The sequence below is a fragment of the Vipera berus genome (assembly GCF_964194415.1).
Source record: "Vipera berus genome assembly, chromosome: Z".
In the NCBI taxonomy this organism is placed as follows: domain Eukaryota; kingdom Metazoa; phylum Chordata; class Lepidosauria; order Squamata; family Viperidae; genus Vipera; species Vipera berus.
This window is the reverse complement of record NC_138205.1, coordinates 49,555,318-49,570,755: the sequence shown is the minus strand read 5'-3', so window position 1 is coordinate 49,570,755 and position 15,438 is coordinate 49,555,318. Positions and strand designations below refer to the sequence as shown.

The 15,438-nt window shown below is 41.3% G+C and overlaps 1 protein-coding gene across 2 annotated transcripts in view; it reads left to right on the top strand.

The window, feature by feature from the left end:
* The window catches only part of PTCD3 (pentatricopeptide repeat domain 3), a 38,448-nt gene that overhangs the window by 2,341 nt on the left and 20,669 nt on the right, over positions 1-15,438 (top strand). For both annotated transcript variants that reach the window (XM_081344419.1, XM_081344418.1), the window contains exons 4-11: positions 2,066-2,111; positions 2,686-2,754; positions 4,951-5,055; positions 6,681-6,804; positions 11,085-11,188; positions 11,575-11,639; positions 13,491-13,578; positions 13,667-13,727. In XM_081344419.1, the coding sequence (XP_081200545.1) occupies positions 2,066-2,111; positions 2,686-2,754; positions 4,951-5,055; positions 6,681-6,804; positions 11,085-11,188; positions 11,575-11,639; positions 13,491-13,578; positions 13,667-13,727 (662 nt within the window). The remainder of the gene's footprint in view (positions 1-2,065; positions 2,112-2,685; positions 2,755-4,950; positions 5,056-6,680; positions 6,805-11,084; positions 11,189-11,574; positions 11,640-13,490; positions 13,579-13,666; positions 13,728-15,438) is intronic.

Below are 15,438 nucleotides of genomic sequence, written 5' to 3'. Positions count from 1 at the left end.
ATTTCTTGTTTAGGATATCTGTTTACTATAGGAAGAACATTCCTAGTGTCAACTCTACAACGAACCTGGCTGAAGCCATCTTGCTCGTTCTAGGTTGCCACAGGGATGGGAGGGGAGAAGTGGAGGTTTTCCAATAGTCTAAATCAGGGGTGTCAAACTTGATTACATTGAGGGCCACATCAACATTGTCGTGCCCTGGGGGGGGCTATTGGATGGGCGTGGCTGCAGTGGTCACGGCAGACTGGGTGGGCGTGGCCACCTTGATGTTGCTCATGGGAGATGTCTGGGGGCCAGGCAGGGTTGGAGGAGATCCAGGGGGTCTCTGGCGGGTGGGGCAGTGGGCAAGAGGTTTGTCTTGTGAAGTGGGGCAGGGCAGAGGGTTTTTCAGACTTGGTTTCACTTTTGAAAGTCTGCCTTTGGAGTTCTGATTTATCTGGTCTCATCTGTTGGAACCGTGACACTTAGATACTACCCCAAATGCTTAACATGTGCAGTTGTAAACAATATGTGAATATTTGGTTTTGAGATTACCATGTTCTAAAGCAGAGTTTCCCAACCTTTCCGGATTGGTGGCCCAAAGGGAAAGGGAGAAGCAGAGAAATGTGTATGCGTGCGCACACACAAATGGGCACGCACACAACAGCGGTGCCAGTATTTGTGTGCAAGCGGTGCCTGCACGGCTGCGCAAGCAAGCCGCTAGTGACCGTGCACATGCGCAGATGGGTTGATAGCAATTGCGTGACGGCAGCGTTTGCACTCCCACACATGCGCAAATGGGGCCGCTACTGTGAGTGTGGAGTGCGCTCACATGTGCATGTACTTCCAGCCATTCCCGCTGGCCAACAGGCTGCAGTCTGGTACCGGGCCACAGCCCACATGTTGGAGATCCCTGTTCTAAAGTAACATACCTTCTTGCAGTTTTCTCCCTTTTTAAAGTAGTACCAAGGGACGCGGTGGCTCAGTGGGTTAGGACGCTGAACTTGTCGATCGGAAGGTCGGCAGTTTGGCGGGTCGAATCCCGAGTGCCGCATAGCAGAGTGAGCGCCTGTTACTCGTCCCAGCTTCTGCCAACCTAGCAGTTCGAAAGCACGTAAAAATGCAAGTAGAAAAATAGGGACCACTCCGGTGGGAAGGTAACAGCGTTCCGTGTGCCTTTGGCATCTAGTCATGCCGGCCACATGACCACGGAGACGTCCTCGGACAAGCGCTGGCTCTTCGGCTTTGAAACGGAGATGAGCACCGCCCCCTAGAGTCGGACCGACTAGCACGCATGTGCGTGCGGGGGAACCTTTACCTTTTACCTTTTTAAAGTAGTACCAGTTCAAAACAGAATGTGAGACACATCTAACTATAAGCCATGCTTTCCTATCCAAATGTGGTTGTGCGTGTTACCATAGCCAGGCCTTGTCAAACATATCTACTATAAATGCTGTTGTCATTCCTCTGGCATAGTACACCTTATACAACTATAACCTAATTACATCAACTTAGCTTCTAAAGTAAAATACCTCCACCACACAAGATAATTTAAATTTAGAAACTACTATTTATTTGCACAAAGGAAAAGTTTCACACTGGAGGTGGCTGCTGAATTAATGGCATGCTCCACCTCCCAACCTTACTCTCTGCTATTGACCCATCTATCTTTTTAATGTATTGATTATATTGATGTTTTCTTCTGTGTATTAATTAGCATTCGATGTATTCTTGTGTTCCTTTTTCATTGTTTATGGGTTCTATTTTACTTATCCTCCTTTCTTATCCTCCTATTTTATTCTCTTTATCCTTTCATTTTCTTCCTTATTATTATTGTAAACAGCCTAAAGTAGGCCCATGTAGATGGCAAATAAATTTAACAGATACATAAATAAATTTAAATGAAGGCTCATTTATTCAAGCTTGTTTATTGACAATTGAATATTTTAGGATTCTAAAGCATTGTTTTAGATCTCTGTATCGTTGAAGTTTTCTTCACTAAATTACACCATAGTTTCTGTTGAAAGCAATATGCAAATTAAAAACAGTACTGCACATTTAAACTTTAACACATTTTGCTTAAAATTAGGGATAAAACAGCAGTTCTTCAAGCACTTGCATTAACTGTAAACAGGGTAAGTACTACAAAGCTTCATTTGTGTTACTAGTCCTCTTTTAATATGAAATATCCTATATATTGCAAAATATATATATTTATCTGTATTGTATGTTGCCTTTAATATTATTTCCTGTTACATTTGTATTCCTTTATATGAAGGAGAAAAAGTATGGTATTTCAGCTAAATAAGTTTCAAATTTGAAGTGCAAAAACAAACTAGGTGAGATGTAAGTATATGTACATAATACTGTGTTCAGGATTGAAAAGAGCTCATTTTTTCTTAGATGAACAGTAGCACAAAGATGTTATTTACAAAGTTATTAATCTTTGATGCCTGCAGTTTCCTTTTGAGAAAAATTTGCCTGAATGTTTTACTAATGGTTAAATCATATTGCTGATTATCCTAAAGCACTTTTCTCTCTTATCAAGGCTTCTTTTGTAAATAAACAATAATAGTAAGAAGTACAGACATGAATTTTTCTTAATAAAAGAGCTTTCCATTATTAAATTATTTGATTTATTGCAGCAGAAAGATGAATCTATTGTTCATTTGAATCTATACATTAAGTGCTTTTTCCTTCTCCTTATAGGATATTACAGCTGTTCCCTACACATTTCAAGATGATCCTTATCTTATCCCCAGAAATTCTTCAGAGCATGTAAGTGACTCTTCTGAAACTTTATTTGCCAGAAGGAAACAAAAGAATGGTTTACTTTTCAATCATTGCTATTTGTATGTATTCCATTATTTCTAGCATACTTTTCCATATTCCTTATTTTTACACAGTGATAATCTAATAATTAAGGTTTAGCTGGAAAAGAAAAGCTACTGTGGTCCCCCCAAAATAAGACTGGGTCTCTCTTTTTTTTTGCCTCCAAAAGAGGCACCAGGTCTTATTTTCGGGGGATGTCTTACTCACCTCCGGCTCTGACAGCCCCACCCAGCCAGTCCACTTCTGTGGCCAAAGGAGTAGTAGCTTCATTCTTCAGGTGCATTCTGGCCTGCATTTTGCAGTCAGGCCTTTTTGGAAGGCCTCTGCAGGGTCCTCAGCTGCAGAGGTCTCACAGAACCGAGCTGTGGATTGAATCCATAGCTCAGTTCTTGGCTGCAGAGGCCTTCGGAAAGGCCTGTGAATGAAAAATGCAGAAGACCGCAGAAGAAGTGGGCCGGCGAGGAGAGACCTGGCTGCAAGGTAAGCACGAATGGGGCAGTTCAACATCCCTACCCCCGCCCTAGCTTGATTTTTAAGTGTGTGCCTCACGGTACATCCATCTCCATTCTGTCATATGCATAGCTGCTTATTAAACTTCACACAAACCAAGAAAAAAAAATCATTAAAAATTAGATGTTTAATAGAACATCTTATTTAAAGTTAGTTTAAAAAAATTTATTTGCTTATAGGGTTACATGTAGTCCTCGACTTGGGACTACAATGGAGCCTGGAATTTTGGTTGTAAATTGTTGCAGTCATAAGTCAAGGCATCATGTGATCGGACTCAATTTTATGGCCACTTTTAATAATAATAATAATAATAATAACAACAACAACTTTATTGTCATTTTGAATGTACACCAACCGGCATATATCAAAATGAAATTTTGTTGCATACAGCTGTAATGGGCCGCCACCTCCGATATACACTCCTTGTTTGTGGCCTGCTCAAGTTTCAGATTGTCCATTTTAGTCTCTAGGGAGCGAGCAGTGGCAAACAGAACAGATGGAAATGGAGCTCCGTGTGGATTAGCCCTTAAATTAGCTTGTATTCCTTCACGACAACCTCGCCTCCTTTTCTTTTTCGGATCCTGTCTCTTCCACCTTTTTCTTAAAGGGGCCTCACTCCTTTTTGCGCCTGGAGCACGTTGCCACCACCTCTTAACTCCTCCAAAAGCCTTTCTCCCCTCCTCTGGGGCTGCCGACAGCCTCATCCAGTTCCTTTGCTCCATAAGCCCCGGGACGTCCCCCCCCTCTGCCACCTTCGGAAACAGCCTTGATTTGCAGTAGAATCCGTCGCTGTGCCAGCAGTCAGATCTTGCTGCTGGCAGAACATTTTCAAACAGTGCAAATGACTTTTAATGGTCTCACCAACAGTTCTGAATCAGCTAAAAACTCGCCATACAGCAAAGATGGTCAGTCGTATGTTAGCTTAGTCCCACTACATTGCTCAAACACATTAAAATCTTCCCGATCGTGTGGCCTATATCCCTCCAAAAACTTTTCACCTTCGAGAGACAATGTAGCTGCGCTGCCATCTTATCTAAACTAAAGTGAGTGACAATTGTAAAGTGTCACCATGGTCATTAAGCGACTCATATTGAACCATATAGTTGTTAAACAGAACAAGCTTATCTAATAGATATTTTTTGTTTTTTAAAGTTCATTGTAATTTTGGTCATTAAACAACTGATCATAAGGCAAGTAATTATTTATTTCCTTAATTGAAAGGACTTTTGCCAATATACAACATTGAAAAAGGGGATTTATACTTGTACTGATGACCATTGTAGCATCCTCATGGCCATGTAATCATGATCCGGGTACTTGACAACTAGCATATATTTAGAGTGGTTGCAGCATTCCAGGGTTATATGATCATCATTTGCAATCTTTCCAGCCAACGTCTGACAAGCAAAGTCAGTGTGGGAAGCTGGATTCAGTTAATGATTGCATGATTAACTTAACTGCAGTGATTTTCTTAATCATGGCAAAAAAGATAGCAATATCAGGTATGTCTCACTTAGCAAATGCAACAAAAATTCTGATTCCAAATGTGTTGTAAGTCAAGGACTATATGATAAATAGGATGCATTATATACTATTTTTTTCCAAAGTAATACAGGTATATTCTTTTCACAGCATTTCTTTTCCATGTCAAAAGCATCAGGACAAAATGCAGCCAAATTTGTTATTAACACACATCCTGAACTTTTTGAGAAAGACTATGCTGAACCTCCCATTCAGGTAAACTTTATACTCTTTATCTAACACATAATCCACATTTATTACATACAATGATAGATTTCATATGCATTGAACAACATTACTTCCTCAATTAACCCACTGCTTGAATACTGTACAGTAAAAATAATTTAACTTGAATTAGTTAAATTCATAATTTCTTTGCTTAGGCACAGTCCTTTGTTCTGTACTAGGATAAAGGTACTTAAGCCCATCCTTGTCTTCTATCTTTCTTTCTTTGCTATATATACATTATTGCATAATTTTGTATTGTGCTGCCTGCACACATTTACGTTCAAGAATATGGATAATCTGGCATTATTGTGAGATCCTCACTCAGGGCATGGTCTCTCCCTAGAAATTCAGAATCACTAGTGGAAGAATCAAGGATAAGGTTTGAAGGGCAAGGTCACTTTTACAATAAACATAAGAAATCTTAATAATGAATAATATTATCTGCTGTAAAATCTAACAAATCAGCCCATTATATATAGAAACCACGGGGTTTAAACCTGTGTTTAAATAGTTACAAACTTGCTAGGTCTAGCTGCCACAATTAGCAATTTGTATATTTTTACTCTCCAGCGTGGAAGATATTTGCAATGATACTGGTTCTGACTAGGGTTAGGGTCAGGCTTGAACCCAGCAAGATTGGAAGCAAACAGAAAACACAGTTAAAATAACTGTGTCCAGATGATAGTTGCTTCTCTTGCCCCAAAACATGATAGTCTGTTGTGCCGTGCAAGCAGAAGAAAGAGTCATAAGATTGAATCAGTATATCTAATATGCATAAGATAGCAAGAAAGCTAATCCTGCTTCAATGTTCTTATTGCCAGAATAAAGGTCTAAATATGGATTTGTACCTGAGTTTGGTCATGCACAAAATTCTGTCATTGCCACTCTAGGGGTCATTTGATTTACTGGAATTCCGTAGTTTTGGAACACATTAGGATTGGTAACTGAAAAGGGGCCACTCAGGAACAGAATGGTTTAATACCAAATTTAGTAAATTTTCAATTTATTCTGATTAGTCATGTTTGAAATGGCATCATTCAAATTAATTTTCACCATGACTACATATTCTTTACGCGTGTAAAATGCTTCCCCCTCCCTTTTCTTCCAGTCCACCAATCAACAGTGGTTGATGACCTCTGCTCTACCACCTCTACTTGAGCTTGCTAGTCGGCTGGTTCGCCTCCTTTGTGCTGGGCATTGCTCCTGCCCTGGGAGGTGGTGGCGGCCTGATGGACCTGCTGCTGGTGGGGGTGGCGGCACGCGTGCCAACAGAGAGGGCTCGGAGTGCCGCCTCTGGCACGCGTGCCATAGGTTCGCCACCACTGTTCTGTAGGTACCGTGTTTATCCCAGTACTTTTAAGACAGAGAGCCTAAGTCCCAGGCCCGGTGAGGAAGTTTGTTCCTGCAATCGTTGCTGTTTTCAAGACATGCATCCATCAAAATTAAGAAAGAAGGAAAGCTGCTGCTCCCATCCCCCTGCTTTTCAGTGAAAAAGCACAATAGATTTTAGAATTATAAAATACTTAAGACTTACCGACCTCCTTGCAGGTGGCTAAATTCACAATGATATCGTAGAACATTTGATCCTAATTGTGTTGTGTTGTTTCCTTTAGAGTCTCATGCCAAAAAGGTTGGTGTTGCAACTTGAAGAAGTGAGTGAGGTTGCATTAAAAAATCTAATTCAGCTAAGAAAAGTAAAAGCATCTGTGAATATGTATGATCAGCTTCTACAAGCAGGTACTAGCCTAAATCAGCAGTTACAATACACAGATTTGGGAGGGTATAAGCTGTTTTAAATTTGCCGAGATTTAACTTGTGAGATTTAACTCATTAGTAAATGCTTATAAAATTAGAGTACCCATTATAATGATAGGTATTATATAGTCAAAGCTATTTTGAAATCTTTATTTAATTTTAATAATAGAAACAATTTTTTTTGAGGATTTATACTAAGGTTCATAAAGACCAGCAGGGTTATTGTAGTATATGCAGTTATTAGCCTTCATCACATTTGTGGAAGAAGAAAAATATTTATGCTGAAAAAAATAGGACAAGATGATCCAGCTGTTTCTGACACTTATATAATTTGGTTTAGTAAAAAAAACATATTAGTTGATTAAATATAATAATTTGAATTATTTTGTGTGCATTTACATCCATATTCCATATATATATCATCTTTTTAAAAAGCAGGCTGCTTACAATAAAAATCAGAACTTAAAACCACAATACTGCTTAAATATAAATATAAATCTATAATAAAACTGCAATAACGTTTATTATACTAGTTTATTATACTAGTATACTAGTTTCAGGCCTGTTTAGTTTGACCTTTACTTCCATCTATATTGTCCATTTTCACAACAGAATGATTAGTCTTTCTAAAATAATTGTGTTATGGTATTAATAGATGGCTAGAGTGTAAGACAGAACATAGGCCTATGCCCTATCCCAGTGATGGCGAACCTCTTACAGACCAAGTGCCCAAACTGCAACCCAAAACCCACTTAGTTATTGCCGGGTGCCAGGTGGCTGTGATCCACTGGGTGCGCATGGCTGCAGTATTTGAGTAGCACCAGTCGTCTAGGAAGGTGTCAAAAACTTGACCAAAAAAGGGAAAAAATGATAAAGTACAGGTAGTCCTTGACTTACAACTATTCACTTAGTGACTGTTTGAAGTTACAACAGCACTGACAAAAAGTGACTTATAATTTTTCACACTTATGACTGTTGCAGCATCCCAGGGTCATGTGATTTACATTCGGATGTTTGGCAACTGATTCATTCTTAAGACGGTCAGTGTCCCAGGGTCGTGATCAACTTTTGCAACTTTTTGACAAGCGAATTCAATGACCAGGGGGACCTGGCCAGCTCAATGTCACTCAGGTGGCAGGGCACCTCTGGGGGGTGCGGGCGGGGCTGTGGGGGGGATCCGTGGATCTCTGGTGGAGGGTGTGGGACTGCGGTGGGCGCCTTCCCTCCCTCCCATTGTCCCTTCTTTCCTTTCCTTCCTTCCCTCTCATTGTCCCTTCCTTCCTTCCTTCTCTCTCATTGTCCCTTCCTTCCCTCCCTCCCTCCCATTAACCGTTCCTTCTTTCTTTTCCTTCCTTCCGTCTCATTCTCCCTTCCTTCCCTCTCTCCCATTGTCTCTTCCTTCCTTCCTTCCTTCCCTCCCTCCCTTCCTATCATTGTCCCTTCCTCCTTTCCTTCCTTCCCTCCCTTCCATTGTCCGTTCATTTCTTCCTTCTTTCCTTTCTTTCCTTCCTTCCCTCTCAATGTCCCTTCCTTCCTTCCCTCCCTCCCTCTTTGTCCCTTCCTTCCCGCCCTCCCATTGTCCGTTCCTTCCTTCTTTCTTTTCCTTCCTTCCCCCTCATTGTCCCTTCCTTCCCTCTCTCCCATTGTCTGTTCCTTCCTTCTTTCTCTCCCTCCCTCTCATTGTCCCTTTCTTCTTTCCTTCCTTCCCTCCCTCCCTCCCTCCCATTGTCTGTTCTTTCTTTCCTTCGTTTCTTCCTCCTTTCCTTTTCTTCCTTCCCTCTCATTGTCCCTTCCTTCCCTCCCTCCCATTGCCCATTCCTTCCTTCCTTCTTTCCCTCCCTCTTTGTCCCTTCTTTCCCTCCCTCCCATTTTCTATTCCTTCCTTCCCTTCCCTCTTATTGTCCCTTCCTTCCCTTCCATTGTCCCTTCCTTCCTTCCCTCTCTCTCATTGTCTCTTTCTTCCTCCCTCCCTCCCTGCTCAGGAAGGGACAAGGGGAGGGGAAAGGCTGCCAGCCTGGCTGGTGGCTGTGCTGTCGGTGACCATGGCTTGAAAGGCCACTCTAAATTGCTGGGCAAGAGCCACACAGCCATGAAAGAAAAGTGGCGGGAAGATATTTGTAATGAGGGAGGGAGAAAAACAGGCATCACCTGAAGGAAATCAGCAAATGACTCTCGCCCACTTCACACACCCGTGGACTTTGGAGGAGGGGATGCTGCGAGCAGCATGAGAGTCCACATTACCTGTGCTACGCCATCCAGACCCCAGCAGGCAGCGGCCCGTTCTCACCGCACGGAGCGGCTGGGCCAGTTGAGGTGAACCAACAACAAGCCGAACCTGCCTGGGCATGTGCAGAGGCGGCAGCGAGTGCATGCACCTGGCGCCTGCTGTCCTGGGTAAAAGGGGAGCACTCAGAATGCGGTCACCCTGCGTGGCAGAACGATCACCCAGGACGCCAGGCACATGTGCTCGCCGCCACCTCTGCGCACATCCAGGCAGGTTCGGCATGTCACTGGTCCACCTCGCCTGGCCCAGTTGCTCTGTGCAGTGAGGAGAACGTGTCGCTGCCTGCTGAAACCAGGCTGGGGTCTGGGCAGCGTAGCATAGGAAACATGGACTTTCATGCCACTCGTGGCATCCCCTCCCCCAGAGTCCACGGGTGTGTGAAGGGCCATTTGCGGATCTCATTCACCCTTCTCTCACATTTTCACAACAGAATGATCAGTCTTTCTAAAATAATTGTTATGGTAATAATAGATGGCTAGTGTGTAAGACAGAACATAGGCCTATGCCCTATTACCCATTGGGTCATTGTGTTGTAATTCACAAAACGTTTTACAAACTCTTGAGACATAGTTGTTGAGCTTTATTTTATTTTGAAAGTCAGTTAGGCTTTGATTTATTTTCTTCCTTGCACCTTCAGGTAATTTTGCTTTTTTTTTACTTGTTTGCTCACTGCAATGGATAGCAAGGGTTTCCCTCCCCCCACAATAGCATAACACAGCAGGTTTTTTTTTTACATATAAACTATTGGTACACTGGGAGTATCTTAAGTCTTTGCTAATATACTGTGGAGTATTTAAAACTGTTTAAAATAGCAGTCTTGGCAATGTTACTAGTTTGATTATGTGCATACTACATGGCAGGGCAACCACAACATCATACTTTTCATGAAGTGTAAGTTGGTTGACATACTACTGTAATCAAGAATGCATCATTTACACACACAGTATAATATATGTGTATAATGTATGTATGTCTAAATGTAACAACTGTGACTGACCATTGATTTAGCTTTATGGTCGTGGCAGTTTGAAATATTACAGACTTGGTTTATTCTATAGGTAGCGTGTTTACCTTAAAGTAAGCCCTGGCTTGATTTTTACATGCGCACCCAATAAGCCATATTTTTGGGGCAAGGGAGGCCTGGTTGCAATGGTAAGCTCCAACCCCGCCCTAGCTTGATTTTTAGGTGTGCACCTTGCCCCCAAACTAGGAGTTACTTATGGGGTAGGGCTTACATTAGGTCCACCTCCAAAAAAATCAAACTAGGGCTTATTTTGGGGAAACATGGTAGAAACTACAGTGATTTACTTAATAACAAAATGTCTTACAACTTTCTTGTTGAAAAAGTTGCAAAATTCACTTAACAACTGTCTCATTTAGGAACAGAGATTTTGGGCTTAATTGTGTTCATAAATCAAGGACTATGTATTTTGATCTGTATTTTCTTGTTTATCTTGTGATTGGGACAGCATACAAAAATGCTTAAATAAAGTCCTTTATTTAATTTGTCTTTAATTTGCTTGCTAGGCTTTCTTTTACTTGATCTTTTGGGGGGGGGGGAATTATACCTGCATGCTATAAAGGATAATTACATGTATATTCTTCCCATGAAAAATTTGCATAGGTTTTTTATTCCATTGGTACAAAGCTTTTCTTGTTACAGGTAATCTTCCACTTACAAGCACAATTAGATCCAGAATTTCAGTTATTGAATAAAGCAGTCATTAAGTGAGGTGTGACGTGACTGCTTCACTCAGCAACCACAATCCCAGCTCTCTCCTCTGGAGGGGAAAACAGTGGTTAATGTCAGCCTTCCAAAGCCATTGTAATTGCGATCGGTCATTAAACAACTGAATGTAAGTGGAGGACTACTTGTTCTATTTGTTGTGACATTTCATGTTTATACATCAGCTAATATATTTATATGTCAGCTAATTCCACTTCTATGATTTACAGTTCAGGGTTTTTGCATTTGCAGGAACAAATATATCTCTGGAGACCTCAAACAGCCTTCTGGATCTTCTATGTTTTTATGGAGATAGAGAACCGGATCAGGAGAATGATAGCAGTTTAGAAAAACAAGTAAATAAGGATGGGTGGATTTTGAATAAGGCTGTATTTACTATGTATAAAACACAAACAGTACTTTGAATATTTCCAGTTGCTGTGAAAGGGAGCTAGGAACCTACCCTGTTGTCCTAGTTTTTCATAATGTCTAAATAGAGAACTAGAAATAGCATCCAGAAGTTGTGAATGTTCCAACACTGGAAGTTTTTAAGAAGAGATTGGACAACCATTTGTCTGAAATGGTATAGGGTCCCTTCCAACTCTGTTTATTCTATTCTATTCTTTGGTGGGACATGAATTCTCTCTATATAAAGACATTTTAAACAACCTATTTAAGAGAGAATTATGTTAAGCGTAGATATACACATGCTAGAAGGCTAACATTTGAAATTCTTATGCAGGAAGAAACTCCGTCAAGAAGGCAGTTTGCAAGGAACTCTTCTAAATTCCAACAAATTACATGGAGGTATGAAATATACTAGCAGCAATGCCTTGAGGTACATTTGCATGAATTTTAATTGGAAAGTCAGGATTTTTCTTATATATTAAGTAGCCTATTCAAAAATATATTAAACAGATAAATACTATATAATAAAAGTATCTTAATATAACCGTAGCTTATTGATTTGTATTTTCAGACTTGCAAGATTTGGTTAATGTATCTTTAAAATAAAGTAGAACTAGTTTACTGATTGTGTTTCCTGTCTGATCTATCTCACTGACATCAGTCTTGCAAATATGAAAGTACAGATTTCCTACCGTCTCCTTTATAGCCCAAGAAACTATGGAGACTGCCTGCTGAGCCACTTGCTCCATTCACTATCCAGTCGCAGGCTATGCCCTCTGTTGTCTGATTGTTTCCTAGACAGCATCTCTGTACCCTCTCTATCAAGGTCTTTCCTAGATACCATTGGTCCCCAACCTTTCCACCTTGGTGGACCAGCCAGGCATTGGTGGGGGGGAGGGTGCGTGTGAGTGGCAGATGCATGTACGCACAGCTCCGTAGGTGCGAGCAGATAGAGCTTTGCATGTGAACAGAGGGCGCTCGCACTCAAAGCTCCACTTGTATGAGTGGAGGGCTCTTGAGCAAAGTTTGGACCTTTGCATGCACTTCCCCATCATGTGGCCCGGTTTCAAACAGCTGCAGTCCGGTGATGGGCTACAGCCCAGGGACCCCTGCCATATAACATTACAGGTTATGAGCAAATTTACAAATTTTTGGACAAATTATTTAAATGGGTTCCCAAACCCTAGGCTGCAGATCATGACCCAGGCTACAGCCCATTAGGAACTGGGCCACTGAAGTGTCAGGCAAGCACATGAAGCTTCATACGCACATGCACAGGATTTAGGTTACATGTGCATTTCCTTCCCTCACTGCCACAGATCTGCAGAACCAAAAATTTGCAGACCCCTGATCTAAAATATTTAATTATGTTTATTAGAGTTTTACCCCCTTTATTATTTTATAAATATTTCTTCTTCCTCCTATTTTCCCCACAATTAACCCTGTGAAGTAGAAAGGGCTGTCAGAGAGTGACTAGTGTAAAGTCACACCGCCAGCTTTCATGCCTAAACTGGGATTAGAACTCTCAAGCTCCTGATTTCTAGGCTAGCATCGTAATCACTACATCAAACTGGCTTTATGTTAAACCCCCCAGTACAAAACTGAGATATACATGTAGTAACAAATGTGTATAAAAAAATAGACACAGCTACAAAATTAGATATTGTATATGTTACCTACACAGTTTATAAAAAAATACGGTGATGTATAATGCAAATGCATCTTTATCCACAAAGATTTTGTATCTTGAAAAAAACCCTGCATATGTGCCATGCTTAAATATATAGTAAGTATGTAGTAAGGGACGCGGTGGCTCAGTGGGTTAGGACGCTGAGCTTGTTGATCAGAAGGTCGGCAGTTTGGCGGGTCGAATCCTGAGTACCGCATAACAGAGTGAGTGCCTGTTACTCGTCCCAGCTTCTGCCAAACTAGCAGTTCGAAAGCACATAAAAATGCAAGTAGAAAAATAGGGACCACTCCGGTGGGAAGGTAACAGCGTTCCGTGCGCCTTTGGCATCTAGTCATGCCGGCCACATGACCACGGAGACGTCCTCAGACAAGCGCTGGCTCTTCGGCTTTGAAACGGAGATGAGCACCAGCCCCTAGAGTCGGAAACGACTAGCACGCATGTGCGGGGGAACCTTTACCTTTAACTATGTAGTAGGCAGACAGGCATGAACAGATTTTATAATCACACATTAGAGAATATCTGTTATTGTCAATTAGTATGTTATTTTTTCTCAATTCTAGGGAAAACAACAATGCTGAGAGAATATTTCACCTAATGCCAGAAAAAAATGCACATTCCTATTGTACAATGATAAGGGGAATGGTGAAGGTACAATTATAATCTTTCTAACAATTTTGCTTCTCTTTTTTCCTCCAGGTCAATATATTAATATCTTATACATTTTTTGTCATTACAGCATGGGGAGTACCAAAAAGCTTTTAATATGTACGCTGATTTGTTGAATAAAAATCTTAAGGGTAAGTTTTAGAACCTATTGCATTAAAAAAATGTGCCAATGAGAAAAGCTAGAAATAAGCTGTGCAATGCAGAATTGGTCTGTCCACAGTATAATTACTGCACTCTTTGCAAGTAGTTTTGTAGCTTTGGTTTGTATGAAAATTATAGGTGCTGTATGAAAACGATAACACAGATAGTACAGATAGTCCTCATTTAATGGCCATTTGTTGAACAATTGTTTGAAGTTATGATAGTGCTGAACAATGGAATTTAAGCTCAGTCACAAAGTTATGTGCATATTCCACACCACCTAACCTATTTTCCCCCCCTTCTCTGCTCTTTTGACCCCCTACACTCCTGACCCCACCATCCTGCGCTCCACCTCTGTTTTCCTCAAGACCTTGGGAAGAAGGCCTTGTGGTCAGTAGCTACCTTGCAAAGAGCCAGGCTAGCCATGTCTTGCCAGCAGTGGTAACAAAAAGACATTGGCAGCTAATGAACCTGGAGGATTCCAGAGGGAACTAGGGTTTGTTCCTGAGGGCCTGCTGCATGTCTTAGTTGCTGTTTGGAATATGAGGATGGTGGATGTGGATGTGGATAGGATGATGTGGATCCTATCCAATCTCTCCCATTCTGGGCATCCCATTTCTGTCTGATTTACAAAGTTGCTGAGGAAAGTGAATGGGAGAAGAAGCATCTGAAGTCACTGAAGGTCAACAAAGAATGAACTTCACCAACACAGGTCAATCTGCTGTTTAGGCCTATCTTGTGGCAAAAAGACCAGCAAAGCAATAATATTTCTCTGCCCTATTGTGTCTGCAAATTGTCATCCAGCAGTTTTATTTCAGATGACACAAGATCTTCCAGGCAACAGTAACCTGAACTTTTTCAAGGCCAAGCAGAAAAATTTTCAGAGCATCTGTTAAGCAAAATTGTTGAAATTCATTCCCCATTAGATGTCAACCCTGGTGCAGGTCTGGTGGAGATGTCTAGGGCACAATCTTGCCCTATTTACTGAAAGTAGTCTGAACCTGTTAGGCCTGAGGAAGCATGACTATGAGTTTGGCTATCTTCATGCCACTTCTGGCTTGCTGAAGTTGCCTTGAAGGAGGCATGTGGCTGGGTTCTGGCAACGATTAATTCATTCTTGAGAAAAGGGGCAGTTCTTTTGTCTTTTAAAGAGACATTGGTTTGCCCCCTCAAGAAACCATGGCTGGATCTCAAAGATGTCCAGATAATCTGTTTCATTCAGGGTGTGCTGAAGCTGCTGTGTGAATATCTTTTTTAGGAAAGGTTGTTACACAGCAGTTTCAGCAGACCCTGAATGAAGCATATTATCTGAACCTCTTTGAGTCAAGATTCAGACTTGGAGATGGGAAGGAAACAACATTGGTTTCGTTGATTTGAATAATCTCTGGGGAGAACAGGGTAGGAATAATGCATCCATCCTGACTATGCTTGACCCTCAGTAGCTTTCATTAACATTGACCAAGGTATTTTTCTGAATCAACTTTGGGGATTGAGAGTGGGCAGCATAGTATTGTGTTAGTTTTCTTCCTTCCTCAGAAGCCAATGCTAGTTGGTGCTGATTGGGAGTGAAAGATCCTGCCTTTGGCCTCTACTTTGTGGGCTGCTGCAAAGTTTGATTCTTTTCCCACTCTTATTTAATATCTACAGTATACGAAACCAGTGAGAGAGATCATCTGCCACTAAGGATGAGCCAAGGAGGAC